A 26,635-nucleotide genomic window follows, 5' to 3' on the forward strand; every position below is an offset into this window, starting at 1 on the left:
GCCCGGCTGCCGGCGTCCTTGAGTCCTAACGGCCTTTCGGTCCATATCCAAGCGACTTCTCTTCCGAGCGCTCCGCGCGCCTCTCTGGGGTACCGTTCTTGTCCCGGGCCTCCATCTGTTTGCGGCGACTTCCCAGGGGTTATGATGAGTGACAGTCCTCAGGACTCGGGCACTTAGAAAAATCTATGAGATATTTAAGGATGGCACACAGGACCGAGCCGTTGAGGAAGATGTAGCGCACGTCTGTGTTTACTGTTCTTAGAACCTATTGTTTCGAGTTGACCTGCGGTGGCTCCCTTCCGGGGGTCGCAGGCCCGCAGGCCCGCAGGCTGCCCGCGCAGCACGCCGGCGCCGGGCGGCGCGGAGGCGGGCCTCTCCGCGAGGGCTGGGGGCTGTCCCACCAGCCTGAGGACGCCAGGGCGGGGTTCCAGCGCAGCCCTACCCGCCCAGCCGAGCCCCGCCCAGCCGAACCCCGCCCAGCCGAGCCCCGGAAGCAGGAAGCTGCGAGCCGCTCGGTGGGGCTCGAAGTGCGGGTGAGTCAGAGGACCGGTGAAATGATGGGATTTGGCCCGCTGGGCTTGCTTTGCTTCCGGATCTGCCTTGTGTCCCGCTGAACGCCCAGTGCAAGCAGGATTTTACGTGAGGTTTTGTGACCATGTTATAATACTTAAGCTTCTGGGTGAATTGCTATTTCATGTCACTGCAAACTGGAACCGTCTTGCCCTTTTAGGATTGCAAGTTAACCTATTGAAAAAACAGATTATAGAGATTATTTATTTGCTGGAAAATCACTATTACTCAAGGCCCATATATTAAGTCTTAGGGGCTTCCACTTCCTAGTTTACTGATGTAGATTTTAAAAAATCTCTAATCTTAAAATACTATTTAAGATGGAAAATTCAACATGCCAATAGCCATTGACGATGTTGTGGTAATAATATATTTAAGATAATGGGCAAGTGATAAAAAATTATAGGTCAGTGCACAGTAAACATTTTTTAATGCTTTTTGGGAGAGGGAATTTAGATATTTAATGATAACTTTGAAGTTAAAAGCCAATGTAGAAAATATTTTGCTCCCTATTGTGGACTGCAGCTGCTATTCTTATGTGTTGGGCAATAATAGGACAATGTTGTATACATGTCTTATATATAAATATCTGTAATTTTGAAAACCTATTCTTGAACAATAACATAATGTCAGTCATTTTCCTTTAGCTGTGTGGTTCTCAGGTTTTTTGTTTGTTTGTTTTTTACTTTTAATGTTGGTTAGGTTCCTTGTCTGTGTGTCCCATGTGCCCTGCAAGAAGTGGTGCATTTTCCATTTTAATAATAGTTAACGAAAAGTTACTCAGCAACAAAACTCTCATTTTCTGTTTATTTCAGGTAAAAGTGCTCTCTGATTTGGGGGAGCACAAGCCAACTTAGAGCCTTCATACTGCATACAGTCTCATCTGCCAGCTGCATTCTTTAAAAGGCGAGAAGGTGACTTAGCGATACTCCCCTAAACCCAGGCTCCTAAGACTTATTTTAAATATAAAAGTAGTGGATTTGGTCCTGAAAGGAAGCCTTTGTTACAGGATATTGTTAGCTTATTGGGTTCTGTGTGTGTTTTTCTGTTTAAAAAAAAAAATGTGGCAAAACCTACATAACAAAATTTAGTATCTTAACCATTTTTAAGTGTGCAGTTCAGTGGCATTAAGTACATTTGCATTGTTCTGCAACCATCACCAGGATCTATTTCCATAACTTTTTCACCTTTCCAAATTGAAACTCCACATCCATTAAATAATAACTCCCACTGACCCTCCTGCAGCCCCTGGTACCTACCATTTTACACTACTTTAGGTTCCTTTTATAATTGGAATCATATAGTATTTGTCATCCTGTGACTGGCTTATTTCAGTTAGCATAGTGTCCTCAAGGTTATCTGTGCTATAGCATATATTAGAATTTCATTATTTTAAATTTAAAAATATCAATTATGGTAAAATACACATAAAATTTACCATTTTGCCAATTTTTAATGACTATTCTTTTAGAGCAGTTTTAGGTTCACAGCAAAATTGAGCAGAAAGTTGAATTCTGATATACCCCTGCCTCCACATAGTACAACCTCCCCCATTATCAACATCTTCCACCAGAGTGATACATTTGTTACAGTTGATGAATCTACCTTGATGCATCATACTCACCCAGAGTCCAGAGTTTACCTTACGTCTACTCTTGGTGTACATTCCATGTGTGTGTGTGTGTGTGTGTTTTTAACAATGTATGACAACACAGATCCACTATTAATAGTATAATTCACAGTATTGCCCTAAAATCCTCTGTGTTTCACCTGTTCATGCCTCCCTACTGCTCCACCCCAATCCCTGGCAACTGCTGATCTTTTTACTGTCTCCATAGTTTTGCCTTTTCCAGAATGTCATATAGAAGGATTCATATGGTATGTAGCCTTTTCAGTTTGGTATCTTTCACTTACTAATGTGCATTTAAAGTCCTTCAATGTTTTTCATGGCTTGATAGTTCATTCTTTTTAGCACTGAATAATATTTCATTGTTTAGATGTTACATAGTTTATCCATTCATCTACTGAAGGACATCTTGGTTGCTTCCAAGTTTGGGGAATTCTAAATAAAACTGCTATAAATATCTAAGTGCAGGTTTTTGTGAGGACATAAGTTTTAAACTCATTTTGGTAAATACCAAGCATCACAGTTGTTGGATCATAGGGTAAGATTATGTTTAGTTTTATAAGAAATTGCTGAACTTTCTTCCAAAGCGAACATACAACTGCATTCTCACCAACAAGTGAGAGCTCCTGTTGCTCCATAGCCTCATCAAGCATTTGATGTCTTTTTGTGACTGTCTGATTTCATTTAGCATAATGTCCTCAAGGTTCATCCATTTTTTTCCTTCCTAAAGAGCTGGATAATATTCCATTGTGTGTAGGTGGATATATACTACATCTTGTTTATCATTCATCCACTGATGGACATTTGTTTTGTTCCCACCTTTTGGCTAACTGTAAATAATGCTGCTAAGGAACATGGGTATACTAATATCTGAGTCCCTGATTTCAATTCTTTTGAGTATATATCTAGAAGTGAAATTGCTGGATCATATAGTAATTCTATTTTTAATGTTTTAAGGAACCACCATACTGTTTTCTCCAGTGGCTGCACCATTTTACATTCCCACCAGCAATGCACAAGCATTCCAGTTTCTCCAAGTCTTTGCCAATGCTTGTTACATTCTGTTTTGTTTTGTTCATAACCATCCTGTCTCCACCTTCTCCCTGCCTTTTTGTGAGCAAATTTCCTGAGATCACACACTTCTTAGGCTGCCTGGATTACATAGCCTGGGGCCTAGAGGAGGACCTAGGAGCTACCAAGCATTTCTATGTACTTCCCTTTTAGAAGAAAGCTGTTTTCTCCAAAGAGGCAGAGAGAAGATTGTCATTACTTCCCTGTTCACCAGAGAGCTTACTAGGTGTTTCATTTGTAGAGTTCCTTACAGGGGCTGCTGAGACTTTTCCATGTACCTATTTGCCAGTCTTTAAAATTCTGCCTCACCCTTTGATCAAAAGAAACAGGAACAATGTCTATATATTTTCCTCCTGTTTCTATAACTGGAGACTGTTAAGCATTTAAAGGCAGATCATGGACCAAAAGAGTGATAATATGTGTCTTTGTAATTCTAAAATGTTTGGGGAAATAAGACTAAATATAAGCCATTTAATGCCACAGACATTTATTGAGCACTTACTGTTTTGTAGGTACCATGCTGGGCCATAAGAGGAGGGAGGATATGAAAATAAACAAGGCAACACCTCTGTTTTAAAGAGTTTACAGCTTAGTGCAGTACACATAACCACACATGGATACATCTATATAAAAATGGAAACACAAGTTTTGTGAAAGAAACTTTGCTATGCCTTGCCTTTACTATGTGCAGTATAGGCTAGTATTTTCTATTCTGTTTTTTAAAATTCTGGTCACAAACCACCAAATTAAGTTCATACACCAGTGATGGGTCAGTTTTAGCTTCCTGAAAAGCTCTGGTGTTACCAAGCTGTTTCAGCACTTTAGTTCTTACCAAGGCCTTTCAGAGTCTTTAATATTGAGCATAGCTTCCTTACAGACAAGGAGAGGTCCTGAGGGATGCATCTGCCTTTTGTTCCTAGGCCAGACTGAACTCTGTTTGGGAGGCCTGTATAGTTTTCCTTTTGGATTATCATTTGATGAATTTACAAAAACTGACAAATTGAACTTGGAGAGTGAAAACAGTAGCATTTTAGTAATTTTGCTTTTTGAACCCAAACCTGCAAAGGAAAGCTTTTAATATGGACAGAATTATCACTTACAGGAAAGCAAAACACAGAATATAGTCTTTATTCAAATCTCTCATTTCCTAATTTTATAGTATAGTGGTAAAAGGTGAATAAACACATTCTTTTTCCACATTATTTATTGATCTGATGAAGGACCAGACCCTCTTTTCATTTAGTTTAGGAAAGAACACATTTTCTCTCCCTTTAGCTTGTAAGAGCCTAAACATGGAAGGGATGGTAGTGTTTATTCAGGCTGTGTGGCTGTGGAAATTTTAAATTGTTGGCCTGCTTATTATCCTTGAGATAAAATTTAAGGTTTACTTTTAGAGAGGGACTTCAGATGTGAAGCATTAGACAGTGCGACTCAATAAATAAGTAAACGGATTCAGACCCTGATGGCCATAGCTTCTAGATTCTTTCCAATTATTGGCCTTTGTTCTCCGTAACCTGATTATAGCTATTTGAATTGAGTACTGTTGCATTGAGCCTGTTGGCATCCTTCAGATTATAAACTTTACTCTGTAATCTAATCCTAACATACGTGCCTCAGAGAAAAATATACTTTTTAAAAACACTTTCATGAATATCATTTCTATCAATCAGCACAGCATCAGCAGAGGTAGGTACTATGATCCCCACTTTGAGGCTCAGAAAGGACCAGTGGCTTGCCCAAGGTTTCAGAGCAGAACTGCGGTATTCTAAGTCTCCTAATGAATAGCTCTGTGTAGGATGTTTTTTATTTCTCTGTAGGAAAAAAGAACATGGAAGTTTGAGGGAAGGGCCAGGGCTCTCCTAACCTTTAGTTTCTTTGTGCAAGGCCCTCCTTATCAAAGCTGACCAGTTAGTCATCCTTCGAAGCAGTCAGCCTGGAAGCACAGGGCCCAACTGGGTGGGCTCAGTAGGATCAAACTTACTTGGGAGTCAGGTTAGGGAGAGCTGTGTTGCCTGTGAGTGCAAACCCATGGCTTCTCTCTAGGTGTCATCTGTCCTATTCTTTTTGGTCCAGGGAAGCTGGAGGACTGCAATTTTGTTTCCTTCTGGTCCCTGAATCCCACTGTGGCCTCACTTGTGAGGGCAGCATCACCTTTCTTGGTCTAGGCTGCTCATCTTTCTTTGCTGTGTTTTAAGATCTTAGCTTTACTACCAAAACACTGTTGTCTCAGAAGTGGGTGTAGAAGAGCAGTTATAAAGTTGTCATCTTGGGAAAGTCAGAGCCTGTAAAGAGCAAAGATTTGGATACTAGAAGAATTCTAAACTGAATCCCGGAAGATTGGGGTCCTGTCCCTGTCAGCTTATCCTCTGTGGTATGAAAAAACATTAAAGTTTTAGGAAGTTTTAACTGCTGTTTTGGACTTTTAGCTTCTAGGATCTAGGAGATTCTAGGCTCTTTGAAAGAAACGAGATAGTAAGATCAAATGGTTGGTTTTCATATATTTGATTGAATCAAAACAAAGGAAATTAGATGGTATTAAGGATTATATTCATTATTCTTTAGAGTCTCTCTTTTCTCTCTTTTATGAATATCAGCCAAATAGAGAATTCATGCCCTTAGTCACATTGGTGAATAGTTACTAACAACATTGGTACAATCATTCTAACGTTTGATCGCAGACAGATGGATAACAGCAAAAAAGAGTTGTTACTTTCTTTTCATCTGCATCAGATTAGGCACTAGCTTTATAAGGTGAAATTATCCACAGGGTGACTACACATCCTGAACTGCCTATAACAGCCCTGGGTTATGCCATGGTCCTGTTTTTATTATTAGTACCACATTTCACTCTCAAAGGTATCCCCAGTTGGAATATAAAGTATATGGTCACTCTAGTTATATGGCATGTGTGGTTCAACCTTAGAGAAAACAGAGGTGGAAAGGAAGCTCTAAGTAAGGACAAGCTATGGTGTGTGATCACCGGTGGTCTGGACCCAGTTGAATTCTGCGTAGAATTTTGGTAAGACAGTTGATCGTAGATTATGTGCACAATTTCCTCTGATCTCTCCAAGAAGACATATTTAAAATGTAGCACCTGTGTGCTGTTCTCTCTTTAATCAAGCACAGTACTTAATAAAAATAATAAAAAATATTTTGAGTGTAGACAGAAGAAAGTTGAAGACTTGAGATACAGAGCTCTTTATTTCTCACTCCTGTCTTGTCATTTCATCTGTTTTTTATTTCTCACTCCTATCCTGTCATTTCATCTGTTTTTTATTTCTCACTCCTATCCTGTCATTTCATCTGTATTAGGAAGTGAGTCCTTCCTAGTACAGAACAACTGTCAGTGCCCCATTTGAATAATCATGAAGACATTTCCTTATTTTATCAATTTCCGAAGGTATTTTCAGTTCTAGAGTTTTCCATTTTTGGTAATGGCTCAAAATACATGTTTTCTCCTGTTTACTTGTCTTTAGGTAAGTCTTTAAAATTTTCCAAATATAGTGGTCACTTATTATAGAACACCAATGTGGAATAAGCTAGGGACTTTTATAGGGACTGGGCTTATCTGAAGATGTGAACGAGGATGAAAACTGAATTTCACAGAAATTATTTTAGATGCTACAGAAGTGAGAGTGTTTCTGACTCCTTGCCTGTCAACCATAGGAAGATTCCTAGATTCAGCTTAGAAAATCATTTTTCCAGAAAAGGATTTTCTTTATTTATTGGCTGAGCTAGGATCTCTGGTTGGTGTCGCATAGCCACCACCCCATGTAAGACTTCTGGAGCCACTCCCATAGCTGAGTGTTCCATAGCCTTCAAGTCACCATCCATTTTAAGATTCTCATCTTGAGCATTAGTTGAGGAACCTTAAATAAAATGCCACCTCTTATAGCCTGTCTTTTTATCAACTTTTCTCTTCAGATATGTCAAAAATAGACGTTTACTTTATAGGATGCAAAGTTTATATATATATCTCAGATGAATCCATAAACATTTTAAAGGTTCCCATAGAGAAACCACTGCACATAAATGTCTTATAACAGAAGGCCATCCAGAGTTTTAAAGCTAATTTGCAGGCAAAAAGTCCCTACTGTGAAAAAATATATAATCTGAGTGCGGTGTTCATAGATAGAACTCCATTAGACCCTGTCTTCTGAGCCTGGAGTGAAATACATTGTTTGGATATCTGAAGCATGTTGTGCATGAATATTTACTCCTTTTGTGGAAAAGAGTGTAGAAAAGTAATGAATTCACCAACATCACAGGAAGCTTATCACCTATTGATTTTTAAGGCTGCGGAGGGGAGATAGTAAATCCTTTTTGGGATCAAATTACACTTAAATAACATTTGTTGACTTTCTCTATTATGTTTACTCCCTTAAATGTCCTTCTGATAGATTTTTGTTTAATGATTTCCAAAGCAGTAATAAAATTTTATCATCTTAGTAGGACGGTATACTGATAGCATTATTCTGGCCTATGGAAGTGAAAAGACCTCCTAGCCAACCAGTTATTATCCTTATTAGTAATCAGACGTATTGTTAATGTAAGTTTACAAGACAATTTGTTCATTTGGAAATGTGATAGTACAATTAAGAAATGTAATCCAATGCTTCCCTTTTCTCAGCAGGTACATGGCTAAGACCTCACCTGGACACCTTCTGCACCTTACTCAGGATTCTACAGTTTTCTCATGGTGAATTCTTGATGGAGCCAACTCTTGGTTGCTGGCAACTCCAGGGCAGGAGAAATGGCTACTATCAAACTCTGGTTTGGAAGGCAGAATTTTCATCTGTCGAAGAGTTTTTTGCTGTTGAAAATCATAGCTGTTGTCTTTGCCGTGCTTCTATTTTGTGAATTTTTAATTTATTACTTAGTGATCTTTCGGTGTAATTGGCCTGAAGTAAAAATTCGAGGCTATGATAGTGAACGAGAGACTCTTGAACCTGTGCTGAAAGCCATGTTTTTGGCTGATACCCACTTGCTCGGGAAAGTAAGAGGCCACTGGCTAGATAAATTACGAAGGTAGGAACTAAAAACCAGGAATCATTCTGAAATTCTGTAGGAAAAAAGACATAGTCCTCTCCCCATAGGTCAGGGTTAATGGCTTCAGAGTACTCATTGATTAATATTTTTCTTTCAAAGAAGGACATATAGAATATTTGACTTTTAATTTACTATTTACAGAGCATCTATTATGTACAAAGACCCAGAAATCGGAAGGCAGGTCTGGATTTGAGTCTTGTGACTTTGGACAAGTCACTAGGGCTCTCCAAGCTTGTCTCTGCCCCCTCGTTTGTAACTGGGTTAATAAGAGAAATTCCACAGGCTATATGAAGAAAATGCCCAGCACGTGGCCGTGGGCAGCAAAGGTAGTTTTCTCTTTTCCATGGCTGGGGAGGATGCAGAGCTGGGTTGGTGGTCTCATTTCACAGTCACCGGTGTGTAATTTTGAGCTTACTAATTTTTGCCCACTCTGGGCAGCAGGAGGAGCAGAACAGAATTTTGGTGTCCCCCTGGGGAGAGGATCACATCCTGTTTCTCCACCCTAGAACTACCAAGTGTCATCTGTTTTCCCATCAGGAGGATTTTTAAAAGATTTGATTGTGGTGAAATACACATAACATAAATTTTACCATCTTAAACATTTTTATATAAGTGTAATTGTAATCGTCCTTTTGGTACTGGCTTATTTTACTTAGCATATGTAAATGTCCTCAAGGTTCATCCATGTTGCAGCGTGTGTCAAAATTTTTTTTGCTTTTTTTAAGACTGAATATCTATTGTATGTTTACACTACATTTTGTTTATCCATTTGTCTGTCAATAGTCCCTTGTGTCAACTTCCATCATTTGACTACTGTGACTAATGTCCACCAAAAGGCGATTGATGGGTGCTTTCAACCACCAGCTGGTTGAAAGCTGGTGACCCTGTACCCTGACCCCTTTTCCTTACCAGGGCTTCATTTGTGCCTCTCTGAACAGGTCTCTAGTCTTGTGAGAGGGGGTGTCCTCAGAGTGTTTTGGATATAGATGAACCCTATGTTGGGTGGCGAGGGGAGATGTGTGATGTCCCAGGAGTGGGTTAAAAAGATAAGATGAAACAAGGGCAGATGGAGGGGCTACTGTACTTTTTTACTCAGAGTTTTAAACCAAAAGAGGCGTGATATAGAGAAGACCAGAGTGAGACTGAGCCCCTTTGGCTTTGTTTCGGTCTCATAAGTCACGCTTTATTTACGACCCTTGAGTAGCCTTCCCTGCCCTCTTGTTGCTGCTGTTTCCAGATGCTTTCTTCTCCAGGGTAAATGACATTAAGTCGAGAAAAATGGAGAAGTACATTTGGAGAGGTATCCTGAGTGAAAATGTTCCATGTAGTGGTTTATATGGGGCCTAAAAAGTCTCCTCTGACCAGAAGTTACTGTCCCCTATTAATGTGCCCCAGGGCGGAACATTCCCCATTTGCAGGGGAGAAGCAGCCAGAAACATACCTTAAAAAGGAAGGAAAAATTGGAATCCTTAAGAAAATGACACAGATCAGAGTTGGTTAGGGAGAAGCAAGGGAGGGTTGAGAAAGCACTAACAGTTTTGAATACCAGCTATATGCCAGAACTTTACAAATGCTGTCTCATTCAGTCCTGTAACTATCCTGTGAAAGTAGGTTTTTATTATCTTCATTTACCAACAAAGAAACTAGGAAACTAGGAATCAGAGAAAGTAGCCAACATTTTCAAGGCAGCACAACTGGTTCATGAGTGGAGCTGGGATGTTAAGCCATTGCCCGTCAGGTTTCAGGTCCCAGGTTCTTTTCATTTGCTTGTCTTACCTACTTGTGTGCCTGAAGTCTATAGGATTTAGTTTTGATATTGGCTAGTGTGTTTCTCTCCTTGTCTTTTCCCAACTCTGAAGGCAGGAAGGAAGTTGAGGTCCCTTCAAGAACAAGTGAAAGTTAAGCCAGATGGCTGTCATTTCCTCAGAGTGGTACCAAATCACTCTACATTGGGCGGTTTTGGAAGTAGCATAAAGCTTTCAAATCCCTGGGGCTTTCGTGACTGAGTGATGGCTTTGGGGTACAGTATAGGGACTGTTCTGCGAGTACCACACAGGGGAAGCCAGCCTTCAATATATGTGGGAACAGCAGCCTGAGTCTCCTTTGGCGACTTTGCCGCCCACATTTAATCAGATATTGACCGTCTCTGCCTCTTCTAAGCTGTGGATGAGAATGCGATGGTGGGGCCATGGAAGAAAGAGAATGGGACCATTTAGTTTACTTTTTAAATGACACATAAGACAGATGTAGTCTCCAACCTAGAAACAGACCAATGCCTTTTTCCTATTGGTTTCTATAGAGAATGGCAAATGGAGAGAGCCTTCCAGACGGCTCTGTGGTTATTGCAGCCGGAAGTTGTCTTCATTCTGGGTGACATCTTTGATGAAGGGAAGTGGAGCTCCTCCCAGGTAGGACCCTGCAATCCCAGCACCCTAATCCCACTTTCAGGGTCCTGCATGGTTGTCCAGAGGATCCATGAAGCAATATCAGCTAGGGTTGGAAGTTTTGCTTAAGACCAGTATTAAAAATGTATAGTCTGTCTTGAAGGTTATTAGGATCTGTGTCTAATGACAATTTTGAGTTAGGTTGACTAATCTTATATTTGTCTGTGTAGGAAATATGTAGATTAGCCAGCTGTCACTTTGTTGGAATGCACATTACCATGAATCTCTTGGGAAAGGGCAATATTGGCAAGATGGATGCTATTTCAGTTGTCACCAAAATTACAGAATACCCATGGAAATGTAATTTGCTTTTACACTCTTATTTAACTATTAAACCATAAGAACTATGCTATAAAAGTTACTTATTACTGTCCTCTGATTTTCTTTGTTCTGAGAGAGAGGTGCAGAAGGAGCCATGGGGCTTAGCACAAGGTTCCTTTGTCTTCAGGGGTCCCTGAGACCTCTGCCTGGGTATTGAAGTAGGAGCCTTTCTACAGACCAAAAAGAAATGCTGTTCTCACCTTAGCTGTCAGAATGCTTTGCTTTTACATTCCTAGAATTAATGAGGAAAAAAAAAAAAAAGAGAGAGAGAGAGAGAAAGAGAGCTCTTCTTGCTGCTTAGTTAAAAATGTTTAGTCACTGATGGTTTTTAAAAGATAGTAAAAATACATTGGCATTTCACAGGATAATCCAAAAGCTGTACAAAGAAATTTTTGGCGCAGATATGATAGAAACCCACGATTTCTAGGGTTGTAACGTTTGTTTTATCTAGTTCAAAATTAAATATGATAATGGAAATGTTATATGCAAAAGGCAACTATTTATAAAATGATATCAGATGTATATGCTGCTTTTCCAAATTAGGGCAACATTTTTATGTTTCGATGTTTTTCTAATTTTATGTTATTTTAATTTTATATTGTTCTAACTTTAAATATTCTTTGTTAAAGTGAAATCTTTGTAAATGTGTTGAGGAACTCTCTACACAACATAATTTCCTAGGTTGGGCCATATTTAAAACTTTTAGGATAAAGTTGATTACTATTCAACTAGGTATTGTCTACCCTAGAGTGTCAAATTGATGTTTTTAAGCTTAATAAAAGTAAGAACCACATAAACAGAAGAATTCTCAAGCTGTAATAGTTAATGCAAATGTAGAAACAGTCTTGAAATATTTGTTGGATGGTAACTTTCTTTCCCCCACTTCTCATCAAGTCTCACCGCCACAGTTGTGGTCACAGGGAAATGTTCATGCTGAAGGATTTGCTCATCCTTGTCTTGTTTGAGACACGTAAATTTACTTGACATTTCCTAAGAGTCTCTTATAAAATGTTCAGATCTGATGTGATTCTTAAGCTGGGGTCCATGTGTCATCTTCAAGGGATCTTGAAATAATGGGTGTGTGAACCAAATATTTTGGGGGTTTCCAGTTAATGTTTTAAGATGGAGGATGCCATTTAATTAAAATTTGGCACCAAATAATTAAAATACTCATTTTGGATAAGAAGTCGACATAGAATTAGAAATTCTAATTTGTACGTTAGCTTCGTGACCATCTGATTTGGACAGGGGAATTCTCACCATCAGAATAGGGTTGTGGTTTTTTAGCCACAGGGAAGAGAAGGTTCTCTGTGTCTCAGCAGTGACTCTTTTATTCCATAGGCCTGGGCAGATGATGTGGAGCGCTTTCACAAAATGTTCAGACACCCGCATCACGTACAGCTGAAGGTAGTTGCTGGCAATCATGACATTGGCTTCCACTATCAGTAAGTAGTTCACTAAAGCCTTGTAACATGGTAACTCTTGCTAACTATATTTCTGAACCTGCTACAGTTCAGGTGAAGGCCTTATTTGGGCTGTGTAGAGGGAATTTGTTTCCTCGTAAGATGTAAACTCTGGAATGCAAGCTTCGTGAAGGCAAAGAGTTTTGTCTTGGTGTGTCATCACCCTCAACAAATCTCTGTGAAACGAATGATTTGTGTGTGCCCTTGGGTGATTCTAACTTGAAACCTACCTTTAATAGCCTGTTATTTTCTTTAGGAATCAGGAAACAAGATGATTTAGACTTTAATAGCTAATGTTTATGTAGTGCTTATATGTCTCAACCTGTTTTAAGCACTTTACTTCCATATATTAACTCTTTTCATCTTTACTATGTTCCTCTTATGTTACCCATTGTACCAGTGAGGAAACTGAGACCCTGGGGACAAAGTCCCTTGCCAAGCCTTACTACTAGTCAGTAGGGGAGCTGAGAGTGGCCCCTACTTAGTCTTGGGCCAGCTGGAGCTCTCAGTTAACAATCTTCGTCTGGCACTCAAATCTTGGAAGTTAGTTTTTGTGTTTATGAGAACTCATAAGAAGTTTGAAAATGGCCTGAAAAATGTTTCTTTTTGCAATTGAATGTAGGATGAGCACATACAGAATAAAACGATTTGAGAAAGTTTTCAACCGCGAGAGGCTGTTTTCATGGAAAGGAATTAAGTGAGTATTATTTGCGGATTCTCATGAAGACCTTTAGTCCTTGGAAACAATTTTTCAGAAGTAACTGCTATACTGGGTCAGACCCATGCTCTCTCTGGCCTGGTTTTCAGACTCTGATGAAAGTGCCTCAGGCTGGCCTTGTTTATGGTCCCCCTCGGAGTTACCTTCCATCTTGGTTTTCCCTAACAACCTATAGTGAATCAGTTAGTTTATGACTGCCTAGCCACCAAGAGAATTTTATTCTTTCTATTTTTACTGTCTCTGGGTGATATAAATTTCATCAGCCCACTTTGTAAAGGAGTATATTTTATTTGTTTAAAATTTACTTATTTCCCTTTATAAAGGTTGTTCCTGTGATTATAGTATCCTAGGATTTGGTGGCAGGTGTGTTCACTGTGCTCTATAGCTCTGTGCCTACCCACTCCCATCAGCCCTGGTTTTTATTTTATTTTATTTTATATACATATATATATGTGTGTATATATATATATGTGTGTGTGTGTATATATATATATTTACCATAGTTTAGTTGGCAGAGCTTTTATTTCCATAGTGATACATGAAATATTAATTCATTTTAAAGCTGAGATCATTTTAGAATTGATGAAATGTGGTATAGTTTGTTGGATTATTTCTTTCCTTCCTATCATGATTGTCCAGAATGCATATGCATAGAGTATTGGACCCTCTGAATTGGGCATCTACAGCTCAACTTTTCTCTATTTTTCATTCTTTTTTTTTTCAAATGTAGTTGACATTCAATTTTATTTTATATTAGTTTCAGGTATACAGCATAGTGGTTAGACATTTATATAATTTATGATTTATAATTAGTTGAGGATTCACCTGGCACTATACATAATTCTTAAGGTATTACTGACTTATTCCCTATCATCAGCCTTGATTTTTAGATCAAAGCTCCCTAACTCTGTAGTCTGACCATCAGCATGAGCTTCCCCTCTGCAGGACCATTTTTGTGCATGACTCTGGACCCTTTCTGGGTGTGTGTGTGTGTGCGTGTGTGTGTGCGTGCGTGCGTGTTTGCTGCACACTGTTCCAGACCATACGTATTATTCTAGTTACAGACCTAGTGGAGAGAGAAAAGGTGGTAAAGGAAGTTTTTTTCCTATTTTGATCATATCCTTTCCCTGGTGTCCAGTACTCTGTTGACTTTGGCTGGGTCAGCTCACTAGCCTGTCAAATGAGATGACCTGTGTGAAGCTCACCAGAGACCAGGGTTCAGTGGCTTCTCCACAAATGCTTGTTTCTTCCCTCTTTTTGCCTGTAGCTGCCAGAGTAACTTCCTTTCCTGAGTTATAATGGAGTCTTGGCTCAGTTTGATTTTTTTTTTTTCTCTCTTGTCATAGAGTTTAGGAAATTTTAAACACACTGATCATATTTCAGATCATTTAGTTAGTTAGCAATTCATCTCTAAAATTCTTTAAAATTCAGACAATCTCTATGACCTGTACCTTCTTCATGCACCGTTGATATGTGTATAGGAAATAAAAGCGCATATAATGGGACTTAGAGAAAATATAATTAAGGTAAAGTGATTGCAAAGGAGAATCATAATTGACTTTGGGATTATCCATACCAGTCAGCTCTAACCAGCACTCCCATCCCCCAACACTACCTTCTTTGCCGTGTGCATGGACATTGCCGAATGTTGCCCATGGTTCACTTTACGTAGTGATAACAATATCTAACATTTTCTGAGTACTTTCTACTGGCATGCCCTATTCTGTTGTATTATTTCATTAATCCTCACAATGAGCTGATGGCGTGGTGTCCTATTTCTATTCCCATTTTGCATATGAGGCACAGAGAGACTAAGTAATTTGCCCAAGGATGCATAGTTCGATGCTGAATTTAGTGGTAGTTTAACCGCAGAGCTTCTGTGATCTGGGATTTATCAAAAGTTCAGTGGTAAAAATCCTTCTACTATGTATATCTTGGACTTCACTCCCAATAATGCTACTTTGTTGTCTTAATATTGACTTCTGCCCCAAAACACAGATTAGTTGAGTTGAGATTTAAAGCTGTTCTGGATGTGTTTCTTCACACTATGGATGCTTAGCTTTCATTTCATGGAAACGATATTGTGAGACGATAATATGTGAAAAGCCCTCTGACTCTCTGCTTGCTCCCATCTGCCTCAGTTTTGTGATGGTCAACAGTGTCGCGCTGGAAGGGGACGGCTGCAACATTTGTTCTGAAGCAGAAGCCGAGCTCATCAAAATTTCTCACAAACTGAATTGCTCCCGAGAGGTAGGAGATCATTTCAGTTGGCACAGGTGCCTTCCGTTCTGGCATTTCTCAAGGGCACAGTGAGTTGTGTTTCTGTGTGTTTCTGTCAGTCTTTTAGCTCCCTCTTCCCTTCCTACCATGCACTGAATGCTAACTGATTTCTGACCAGCAGGCACATCGCTCCAGCCAGTGTGGGGATGGTCAGCTGCTGCCGGCGTCAGCCCCCATCCTTCTGCAGGTGAGGTCAGGGGAAAGCAGCTCCATGTATTTGGCAGAACCACCCAGGGTCTCCTGCAGTCACACCTGACTCCTCTCTAAATCCTGGACAGCATTTTCCACTTTACCGGAGAAGTGATGCCAACTGTTCTGGGGAAGATGCCGCACCTCCAGAAGAAAGGGGAATTCCCTTTAAGGAGAGATATGACGTGCTTTCTCAGGAGGCCTCACAGAAGGTTTGGCAGTGTACTGGAGGCTAACCAAAAGACAGGGGACGGAGGGCAGGGTTTTGGCAGTATCTCAGGTTTTAAGGTCATCGTTTTGTTCTTCCCCTGCCCCCAGTAAATCTGCTCCAATTTCCTAATATCAAGTGTAATAATATTCTCAGCTATTCTTTATTTAAAGGTTTTCCACCAATTGGAGTGTTTTGGGGAATGTTAATGAAACTTAGAGTTATATTTTCAAGAACTTAAACTGTTCTTCCTTAAATATATATTTATATAATATATAACATACATATAATAAAATAAACTTATTTATGAAATAAATTGATAAAGTACTTATAAAAATTTTAAAATATAAAATGTGGGATGAGAAGAATCAATTCTAAGAGCCTGAAGTTACTTTCGATAGATTCTAAACAAATCAAAGGCTTTTAAGGACAAAATAAAGCAGTCCTGTGAAGTAGAGATTTCATTATTTAACTTAATGAAATCAGGGACGCTATGGTTGTGGGCCCCAGCAGGGCTCCATTCTAAGTCCTAACCGCCCTGTTGCTGTCCCCTGGGTGCCGCAGCTTCTCTGGTGGCTCCGGCCGCGCCTGGTCCTGAGCGGCCACACACACAGCGCCTGCGAGGTGCTCCACGGGGCAGGCGTCCCTGAGGTCAGCGTGCCCTCTTTCAGTTGGAGGAACAGAAACAACCCCAGTTTCATCATGGTAATGTGAACATTTATTTTTGTCTCAAACTTTCATAAGTATTTAAATCAACACAGTAATCAACTATTTAATTGCTGCAATCTGTAAAAATATACAAAAGCCATAAATAAACTTCCCCCACTCCACCTGCTCACTTAGTTTGGTACACTGACCCCTGTCTAAACACCTTCCTGGAGACAAACAAACATGATATTGTTCTGAGGGGAGAGAGGGGAGAAGGGTCTTACAGAGTGCTTTATGCTCCAGGAACAGCAGTGTCTTCTGTTCGTAGGCTCTGTGTGTTTAATCTTCTAAGGAAACAGGATCATTTCTTCATTAGCTGTATTCAAATCATCTAATTTTCCAAATGTGCCCATGGGCTCTGGCAGAAAAATGCTACAGCTCTTGCAAGCTGACTAAGGAGATTGTTTCAATTAGTAACCATCTGGTGTGTCAGCTCCTTTCTTTTGCCCTTGGGTTTCAGCATCCAGTTCATGCTTTTATGTCCAGTACTTCTACTTAATAAAAAGACGGGGAAAACCTCATGTTTTCAAATTCAAAGCAGTAAATAAAAACATTCTCCACTGTCATTCCACACAGCAAAATTGTCTACCAAACACAAGCCCATTGAGATGCTCCTGGCGCATGTATTTCTAGGTAACAGATTGCTTATGTTAGTATGAAAAATAGCTTTGTACTCCTGTTTCTCGATGACCATTGCTTTAAATCTCCCTGCCTCTCTGAGTTCCTCTCAGGTGTGCCCACTCCGGTTTAGAGGAACCCTTGAGTCCCTTCTCTTGTCACTGCTTGTGTAGGTTGAAGGCTGTGCTTCCTTGAGTCTCAGTTGAGGAGAGCCACTTCCCTGCCTCACCTGAGTGAGCCAAAAAGGCTGCCTCTCCTCTTTTGTTTTTAAGTCAGATTGTTGTGTTGGAGCTGTCTGTGGGGCTCTTGCTGCAGCCTTACGTTCTCATTTCCTTTCTAGGGCAGCATGACACCCACAGAGCATGCTCTCGCCAAGTGCTACCTTCCCCTCGAGGACACGGTTCTGATCACATACTGTGGAGCAGCTGGGTTCCTTGTGGTTCTCATGCTCATTCACTTTGGGCTTTTAGCCTCACCTTTTCTTTTTGGTTGGCAGCTGCTCAGAAAATTTAAAACAGTATGAAGAGGAGAATTTTTGCATTTAGTAATAAATGTCAAAGCCGAAGAAACTGAACTTTGGGCAGTGCTCATGTGACATGGGACCAAAGTAGGCTGTCTTTATGCACATCATAGAAATTCTAAATCATCCATGCAAGTTACTGCAGAATAAATAGTTGATTAAACTGTTCTCATGCTATAAAAATGGAACGTGTACTCTGCGACAAGTCTGTTTTCTCATTTTATCAAATATATGTTAATCAAAGATTGTATCTGTACAATATATGAACACTATTAACGTCATCACTTGCATGCACTAGACAGTCTGTCTTTCCCCAGGATGGAGCCAGCAGCCCTGGAGCACACTCGAGATTGGGTGTACACAAACCAAACACGGGTTTGCTTTTGTCCTTTTCCGAAGTCGTTCTCAAATTCCTACATGTTATAAAGCTGTACACTGAAAATAAACGTACAGATGCTACAAGCAGGAATATATTGTTTATACAGACTTTTGTACTTCTGTGCTGAATTAATGGAATCAGATTTTTAGATAAGTGTAATTTTCTCTCCAGCAGATCAAGTTGTTAAATCTGAATTTAATGCCTGTGAAGAAAGAAACTTGAGAAATGGACTTGGAAGTGGCTTTTGTATTTAAAAATAAATGTCTTGATAATTTTAGGCCAGACTAAATGTATTTTTGTATTTTTCCTACGAGTCTGGCTCTTTCTTCAATCAAATTTTTAAATAGGAAATTTAGTAATAGGGGAGTTGTTGAATAATAATGGATGTAACAATGTACAACTTCATTTTTTGTGTATGTGTGTGGGAGTGTATCTTCAGTTTTCATGTTTTATTTTGAAAATGCAATGTAAACTGAAAATAAATTCTACTTCATATATCTCAGTTCAACTGAGTTTTATGAAACAGTTATAGATGAGGGGAGCAGTAATTCAGTAACAATGAGATAAACCGTGTTTGTTGTATTGATCTATAAAGTTGTCATCCTTTCTTGGAAAAGTAGTAGTATTTAAAATTGCATAAATTTATAAAGGATTATAAAGTGCTGATTATATTATAAACTTTAAAATACTCAATGAAAACTAAAAGACTGAAAGGAAATTAGTGAAATGATGTAGCCTAAGCTGTTATTTCTCTGGATTTCTAATGTTGAAATATAACTTCAGACATCTTTACTAATTATCTTTTACCTAAGGAAACTACCCTCAAAGCTGTGATTGTAGATTGAATATGAAATGTCCCTGCTACACAGATTCTCGCTATTTGTACTGAGGCTGCATTCGCAGATCTTTCAAGCTTGAGAAACAGCCATATAATTTGACTTCATATTTCAAATAAAGGTTTACTATTGTTTCTTCTTCAAAAGGAAGATGTCATCCTTTGAGTCTCCTAGGCAGACACAAACGTTGACACCCATTAGTCTTTTTCTTCCTATTTGTTGACGGTGAAACCTGTGGTCAAGTGGGTGGTTCAGAAGCTTTCACAGTGGGAATAGGTGACCTGTTCCCACTCAGGGAACTTGTAAAAGTCCTTAAATAGCAAAATAATCGAGAAAAATTGTCTGGAGAGAAAAAACATCCTTGGTTCCCTGAAAGAAGGTTGTGATGTTACTATGGCATTGTTTATAAGATGTGGATGATTAATTTGCATCATATGTGTATATATGTTTAATCAAGGAATATTTTTAAAAGTACCAACCTGATAAAATATTCTAAATTCTAGTTACCATTTATTACCTTTTTCAGAGCAAGCGGCAGATAATGTTGACATTTAGCTGTTCAGCACAGTAAAAACACATTTCTTTTACAAGTATAGCCATAAGCAAGGCACAAAGATCTGCAAGAAGTTTTCTTTAGTAGTTGGTTATACAAAATAATATTACATTTTGTGGTCTGTACAGTATTATAAACCAGCAATAAAACAACAACAAAAAAAGAATATATGAAAAGAGACTATTGCCCAAGCGTAGTGAAAGTCTAGAGAATCATTTTTAAACAGGACAGACTTTGCAGTAATGAATGTAGTAGGTTTTCTGCCAAAATGTAAAAGGCTTAAAGTAGCTCTAATTCAAATGGCTGAGGGTAGCAGCGACTTTAAATATTATTGGAAAAAAAGTTTTCTCTCCAGTCTGTGGCTTGGGCCTGCTCTAAGTCTTGGGCCAGTGCAACTTAGGACAGGTGGCCACTTGTCCCCTATAGCTTCTTAAAACTAGAACCAGAAAGCACAGTAGCTCACCGCCTTACACATGTGCCTCTACTATCATGCTTGATTGCTCAGGAAAAAGTGTGTTTCTCCCCAACCTGTAAAGTTCTAGATGAATCAGTAAATCACTGAATGAATGGATAAAAGGGGTCCCCACCCAGAGAGATTTCACTGCAGTATCACCCAAGTGAGAGTGGACGGTTTGCAGTGACACAAATTGGTGGGAGTGGGGAGGCTGTGGAAGGTCATGTTCAACGAAAAGAAAAGCTACCTACCAAACCTGAGGGGAACAGAGGTAGCCAGAGGCTTGGTGGTCACAAACGGAGCTGACACCGAGCAGGACACAGAGGGCAGCCGGATGACACTGGGGAACTCACTACTTTCTACCATGGTTTGGGGCTGACAGACAGGCAGTCCAGGAATGGAAGGGGCAGCCGAGAGAGGAGAGAAAGGGTGAGAAGGTGCACCCAGGGGGCCCGGCGCCTCACAGCAGCTCGTACTGTTTGAGGTGCATCCTTTGGATGATATCGCGGCAGTCATTGAACACCCTGCGGATATTCTCAGTGTCCACTGCGCAGGTGAAGTGCGGGTAACAGTAGTGTTTGCCGTCCCCTGTCGCCGTGCTGATCCTCTGCAAAAAACAAGGTATCTGCACTTCTGCGCCCTGGCCCCTGGGGGCATGTGGGAATGCCGCCTCCACCCCACTCATTCTTGGAGAAGGTTTTAGGTAACACTGATCAAAGACTAGAGTGCTTGGGGGTGTTTAACATGGAAACCCAGCCGTAGGGAGTGTCTGTCTAAATACTGAACACGCTGCTGGAAACTCGAAGAAACTGCTCACCTCCTGCCCACAGCAACTTAGAATTTAGTTGAGATGGGACATATATTTAAAAGACAGGCACAGAAAGTAGAATTCAGGGTAGTATTTTCTAGAAATGAAAGTCTAAGTCAGAGGCTTCCAGTGGAACTTTCTGCAGTAATGGAAATGTTCCGTATCTGCCCTGCCAGTAACGTAGCCACTATTCCTAGCTGATACAATGGAGAGATTGATTTTTAGTTTTCTTTAATTTTAATTAATTTGAATTTAAATATCCACAGACAAGTGGTTCTGTACTGGTAGCACATCAGCCATGCTACCTCCTCCTTCACGTAGAACTTCAGCGTTTCCTAGGGGTGTCCCCTGGTTAGCAGTGGAAGGTTCATAGGTGTTTTGAGAGAAAAGTACTCTGTGGCCAAATAACTGGGAAACACTGAGTTAAAATAAAGATCATGTCATGATTTGTGAGGACATCTTGGAGTGATGTGCTCATGGGCATTGTAAAGCTAGGTGGGGCCTAGTGGAGAGAGGCTGTCATGGGCTAAATTGTGTCCTCTCCCCATTTATATATTTCAGTCCTAACCCCCAGCACCTCAGAGTGTGACTGTGGTAGGAGCTAGGGTCTTTAAAGAGGCAATTAACTTAAAATGAGTCAATTAGGGTGGGCCCTAATGCAGTAAAATGGGTGTCCTCACAAGAAGAGGTGGGGGCATAGGCGCAGAGGGAAGACCATGTGGAACACAGAGAAGATGGACATCTACAAGCCAAGGAAAGAGGCCCCAGGGCAAACTGACCCTGCCAACACCTTGATCTCTGACTTCCAGCCTCCAGAAGTGTGAGAAATAAATGTCTTCTGTTAAGCTGCCAGGTCTCTAGGACTTTGTTATGGCAGCCCTAGCAGAGTTACTAATGCAAGGATCACATGGAACTTTCTTCACAGGTACCCACAAAAATCTTTGGCTGTCTTCTCCGTATCCACACTCCCATTGCCTTTTTTTTTCTGCAAAGCATCTTGGGAAATAGCTATTGGAGAAATGCGGGGACTCTTGCAAGGAAATTGTGAAAATGCTCATCGGGTTATAAAACTCCTCTTAGGAGGAGAGCCTTGTTTTTAGCAATAGTTGAGCTTCTCTTGAACAATTAAAAATGTTTTTTAAACTTATCAATGCTGAAATCTGTAGGTTACATATCTTTTTAGCCCTAAAGTACCAGGTGAGGTATTTTGCACACAGAGTAAGTGCATAGCGAATGAATGAAAATGGGCTTCCTTTTGTAGTAATCTGACCAGTTTGTCTCTGCCTGGAGCAACAGCAATTTAGGAAATGGAGTCATTACAAAGGTGGTTGCAGTTTGCAAACTTTGGTTTAAATCTTGAAACAAACTGGTTTTTATTAAAAATGATAGAAAGAAAGTCACCAAGGAAACCTGGACAGTTCAGACTCTGCTTGGCTTGCCAACCTGGCTGCTGCCCAACTTTCTGAGGCCCTCTTTTACAAGATAATGTTCAAGAAATCTGAGAGGAGCTAGTAAAATCCGAGGACAATAGCCCAGAAAACACGCAGGCTTCTAACAGATGCTAAGAGCATCAAGACACAGGGGACTGACCTCACACTTATGACCTTCTGTTTTAAAAGGTTCAGTAATGCTGATTCTGGAGAAAATTCTGGCCCAGGTCTGGGCTTGGGCTTGCGGGTAATTTCCAATTTGAGGGACAGGGCTTGTTGATGAGACTGGGGGGACTCTGGGGGCTGACCACTTGGCCTCCTTCGTCCTGGCTCCCTCCATTCTAAGTTCTTCCTGTTCTGGGAATGGTTCATGCCTCTCTGGGGAAGGCACTGACCTGGCCTGGGATGAACCTCCTGGTGATTCCCCTCCTCATGCAATGACTTTCAAGAAGAACCTTCAGAGGGCACTTCGCCCCTCATCATGGAGGGGTCCCACTCAGCATGCCGTCCCCCTTCTCAGCCCAAATTCCCCTTTCCCCTCCTTAAAGGCATCTCCCCTCTTTTATAACTTGTATTCCCTGCCCCTCTCCGGGCCCTGTGTTACCAAAGTCATTGTTTTACCCAAGATTTTTTCCTGTCTAGATTAAATACTAATAAGTAATCAATTTCGCCATCTGCCCTGGCTGCCTTCTAAGTCTGTGGTTACGGGTTCCAACTCAAAACTCAGACTACTCACTGCCCCAGGCAAGTTCCACACCAAAAAACGTAAGCGGATAGATACCCCCATGCCTTTATTTACCTGATTTGCGAGTTGCATACAAGCCCGGTTTGTCCACTGTGGCAGAAGGAAAAGGGTCTGGCCAAGAGGTATGGCCATTCATATTCTCTTTCTAATCTTTATCCTAATGCCCGATTTGCACGCTGAGTTAACTTAGTTAACTTTTTGTTCTCATTAGAAGAGCATTTTTGTGGTCTTGCAAGATGCTCCTCAAAAAAGGAAGTCCTTGATCCACTACACCCTAACTCCCCTTATTGAAGAAGTTCACAATGCACATGAGCACCGCGAAGGTTCTGAGAAGTCTGACAACAGAGAAACCTGTCCCTGTCTCACTTTATTTAGTGCAGCATTTCCCAGACTGACTCACTACAGAGCCCTTTCCCGGAACTGCCTGTTACGTCCTGGGGAACGCTTGCTCCTCAGAACTCACTTTAAGTCTTGGCTACTTACCTTCGTTACTTTCTCACTCAGTATAGGATGGAAGAGCCAACAGGGGGACAAGTGGTGGGAGGAGGGTAGAGAAGGGGATTCTGAGGAGTCAGGCTGAGGATCTGACCCCCAGGAAAACACGTGTCGATGGGACGTCCCTGACGCAGACTGGGCCGATTCCCAGTTCTGCAGAGCACAGTCGATGTGGGCCCAGTGCCATACCGGTATTACCAGAACACGCCCTTGGGTATGTCTTGGCACCTACTAGTTTCAAGCTGGTGAAAACTCCTAGCCAGTTACACACTGCAGATTATTTAAAAGAAAAAATAGATAAGGCAAAAGTAAAATTTTACAAATTAGTCAGTTTGGTTGAATAGTGTGTGGAGTTACTTGTACAGTAACTATCACTTTCTATGTAAGTTTGAAATCTCAAAATAAAAAGCGAAAAATAAATAAATGAATAAATAAAAAAGGAAATGCCTGAATTTGACCAGGCCTACTTTCATGTTAACCTTAGCCTCTTAGTGTGGAATGGAGGACAAGGGCTGAAAGGAGGACCCGGTATGAGTGCTGGTGCGACACGTTCTGCTGAAGGACTCTTTCCTTTTTGGAAAATACAACAAGTGACAGACAGGATCTGGCTTGTCTCAGTGCTGTTCTTGCTTGGAAGCTGTGTGACCTGAGGTGAGATGACTAACCTCTCTGAACCTCAGAGTGCTCAAGCTGTGGGATGAAGTAACAATACCTTCTCTTGTCTCTCATAATTTGAGGGGCGAGTGAATGAGATTATGATAGGGTAAGTAACTTGAAAGTTGCAAAGAACAATATAACTCTAAGGTGGTAGGAAAACAAAGGTTTAAAAAATTGCTTACCAAAAACAGATCCCGGATAAAGAACTTCGCTCTTGTGACTTTGGGATCTTCTCCCGCATCTGGTGTTGCTGTAGGAATTACAAATAGATTTTTAAGTAATGTGAAACAGAGATATAACTCTATGGAAAGCATAAAACGAATTACAGAGTTAGACTCTAAATTCAGTATGGCAAAGCCAAAAGCTAAAAATGTCACTTTCATTTTTCTTTTCTTCTCCCAAATCATTTTAATTTTAACAGAGCTCTGATAAAACTTTTCTTTTTCTTTTTCCATGCTGTAGTGGACATTTTGGAGGTAAGCTCTGCAGAGCTTGAGCATTGACGGGATACGGTGAGGGGATGGGGGCACTGGTGACGGGGAAAGTTAAAGAAGACTTGGTTGCTGGGAGACCGGTAATGCAGCAGCAGAGAGGGCGACACAAGTGGCGCTCCGAGGATTTCCCTCGGGCAGCCTAGCTACCTCAGCCTTGGGAAGCATACCTCAGACGGCTGAGGTTAGTGCACAAAGGACTACGAATTCTCTTCTTCTTCCTTTTTTTTTTTTTTTTTAGGCGAGGCAGCCTTCGGTTGACCTTTGCAAGGACCTTGTTAGCTAACAATCCCTTTTCTTTATTTTCTTTTTAATTTTTATTTTTTACTCCTGGTCTTTCTGGGTGGTCTCCCATCCAAGTACTAACCAGGCCCGACCCTGCTTAGCTTCCGAGATCAGATGGGATTGGGCTTGTTCAGGGTGGCATGGCCATAGACTGGATTCTCTTCTTAACTAAAGTTTCTAGGAAGTCTCTTTTATTCTGCTTTATAGAGTTTGGGATTCAAATTTAAGAAGTGGTGTTATTTTGCTATAAAGAAATCCATTCTATAAGACTCTGGTGGCCCAGTGTCTACTCAAAACCGAAGAGCAGCAATTGGAATTGGGATTACCTCCTCTTCTGGGTTTGCCCAAATGGGATCTTCCTGGCTTTAGCACAGAGTCCCATGTCCCAGGAATCCCCACAGATGGTTGGCCACCCTAAAGGCAATCACCATTGTAGCCAAAGATATTGCTGGAGACAGAGAGGTAAACACGGTGGCTGAAAGTACAGGCTCTGGAGAAAAGGGTTCAAAGGCTGCCTTGTCCTCGCAGGCTCCACCTGAGTGACCTTGAAAAAGTGACTTCACTTCTCTCAGCTTCACTTTCCTTGGGAAAATGTGAAAATAACAAAAGCTCCCTTATAGACTTACTGTTGAGGGTTCAGTGTGAAGGTCAGTGTAAAGGGCCGACATGAGCCCAGTTCACAACAGACCCAGCTGAGGCACCCTGAGGCAGAACTTACCCCAACTAATTATGTATTTGCACCTCAAACTGCCCTTTCTCTAAATGCACAGTTTGAATGGAAAACCAAATTATAATCAAATGGAATCTTACATAGGACATTTTAATACAATAGTACTTTAGGATGGGGCAGTAGTAGAGAGGATTGATTTAAACTACCTGAATTCCCTAGATTTATCAGAATTGTTTGAATTATAGTTACAGGGCTATTGAAAGAATAATTAAGTCTTTTCCTTAATTGGGAGAAACTTGTTTTGAAATCTTACCATCTTCGGGAACTGTATAATTTGCATATTCCGGAAAATAATCTTCAATTTTTGATTTTCCCGCCAAGACTTTTTCTGCTAGCATATCTTGTTTGTTCAAGAACAAGATGATAGAAATAGTCCGTAACCACCTGAAAAGGAGAAATAAACATACAAATTTCACATCCAGTATATGGGAAAGAACATCTAACATAGGAGGAATTCAGTGAAAAGGACAACATTGCCAATTTCTTGACAATATTTAGCATTATTTGATATACCAATACCTCAGTCTCCCCCTCCACCTGCCAGGTAGGCATTCTTATGATAAACATAGGTTGTTGATTTAGCACTTTGTAACTCATCTTCACTGAGGTATAGATTTACTGGTAGTAAAGCTAAGGTTTGCTTAGGTAATAAATACACTTGGAATTTGGTGGTGTAATTTACTAATAAAGGGTCAGAAAACTAGATGTTAAAGTGTTAACAACAAGAGCTAATCACACAGAACATAGTTTGTAGCTGGCCTGGTTCTCCTGCCAGCTCTGAACAGGTCTGAAGTTCTCCAGCTGTGTAACAGGATATGAATCAGATGTAAATCCAGATCACTGCACTGGACATGGCAAGCTAAGGGAGAGGGGCTCAGGTATAGTGAAAGTGCAGAATAGGAAGTTCTCTCTCTGTTTCATCAAATAAATTCTGAGAACTGGTTTAACACAAGTTCAATGTGCACATCAGCAAAGCCTTTGGAAAT

At 40.5% G+C, this 26,635-nt stretch overlaps 2 protein-coding genes and 1 pseudogene across 26 annotated transcripts in view; 1 reads left to right on the forward strand and 2 right to left on the reverse strand.

Moving 5' to 3' along the window:
• Positions 1-405: 405 nt before the first annotated feature.
• MPPE1 (metallophosphoesterase 1) lies at positions 406-18,781 on the forward strand. Of its 22 annotated transcripts, none has more exons than XM_016119882.2 (11): positions 454-533; positions 1,386-1,484; positions 7,899-8,296; positions 10,617-10,725; positions 12,424-12,527; positions 13,168-13,242; positions 15,405-15,513; positions 15,662-15,730; positions 15,822-15,944; positions 16,505-16,645; positions 17,607-18,781. In XM_016119882.2, the coding sequence occupies exons 3-11, from the start codon at positions 8,022-8,024 to the stop codon at positions 17,787-17,789; spliced, it is 1,188 nt and encodes a 395-aa protein (XP_015975368.1). In that variant the 5' UTR covers positions 454-533; positions 1,386-1,484; positions 7,899-8,021; the 3' UTR covers positions 17,790-18,781. The 22 variants fall into 22 exon arrangements, 21 of the variants coding, with proteins under 21 accessions (XP_015975370.1, XP_015975368.1, XP_015975373.1 ...); XM_016119887.2 differs by having other exon boundaries at positions 7,902-8,296; XM_036229838.1 differs by having other exon boundaries at positions 521-639; positions 6,192-8,296.
• Positions 16,641-26,635, reverse strand: part of GNAL (G protein subunit alpha L) — a 153,389-nt gene continuing 143,394 nt past the window's right edge. For all 4 annotated transcript variants that reach the window (XM_016119872.2, XM_016119875.2, XM_016119874.2 and 1 more), the window contains 3 exons: positions 25,903-26,033; positions 24,326-24,393; positions 16,641-20,615 (listed from right to left, as the gene is read on the reverse strand). In XM_016119872.2, the coding sequence (XP_015975358.2) occupies positions 20,469-20,615; positions 24,326-24,393; positions 25,903-26,033 (346 nt within the window). In that variant the 3' untranslated portion in view covers positions 16,641-20,468. The remainder of the gene's footprint in view (positions 20,616-24,325; positions 24,394-25,902; positions 26,034-26,635) is intronic.
• On the reverse strand, positions 24,953-25,071 carry LOC118610550 (annotated as a pseudogene).

This window comes from Rousettus aegyptiacus, unplaced genomic scaffold (assembly GCF_014176215.1).
Source record: "Rousettus aegyptiacus isolate mRouAeg1 unplaced genomic scaffold, mRouAeg1.p scaffold_m13_p_12, whole genome shotgun sequence".
NCBI classification, from domain to species: Eukaryota; Metazoa; Chordata; class Mammalia; order Chiroptera; family Pteropodidae; genus Rousettus; species Rousettus aegyptiacus.

Excerpts from the sequence above, each read along its gene's own strand:
- MPPE1 (XM_016119884.2), top strand. The coding sequence starts at position 8,022 with ATGGCTACTATCAAACTCTGGTTTGGAAGGCAGAATTTTCATCTGTCG. Across the intron at positions 12,528-13,167 it reads GACATTGGCTTCCACTATCA|GATGAGCACATACAGAATAA; the intron begins GTAAGTAGTTCA and ends AATTGAATGTAG. Across the intron at positions 16,646-17,606 it reads ACAACCCCAGTTTCATCATG|GGCAGCATGACACCCACAGA; the intron begins GTAATGTGAACA and ends TTTCCTTTCTAG.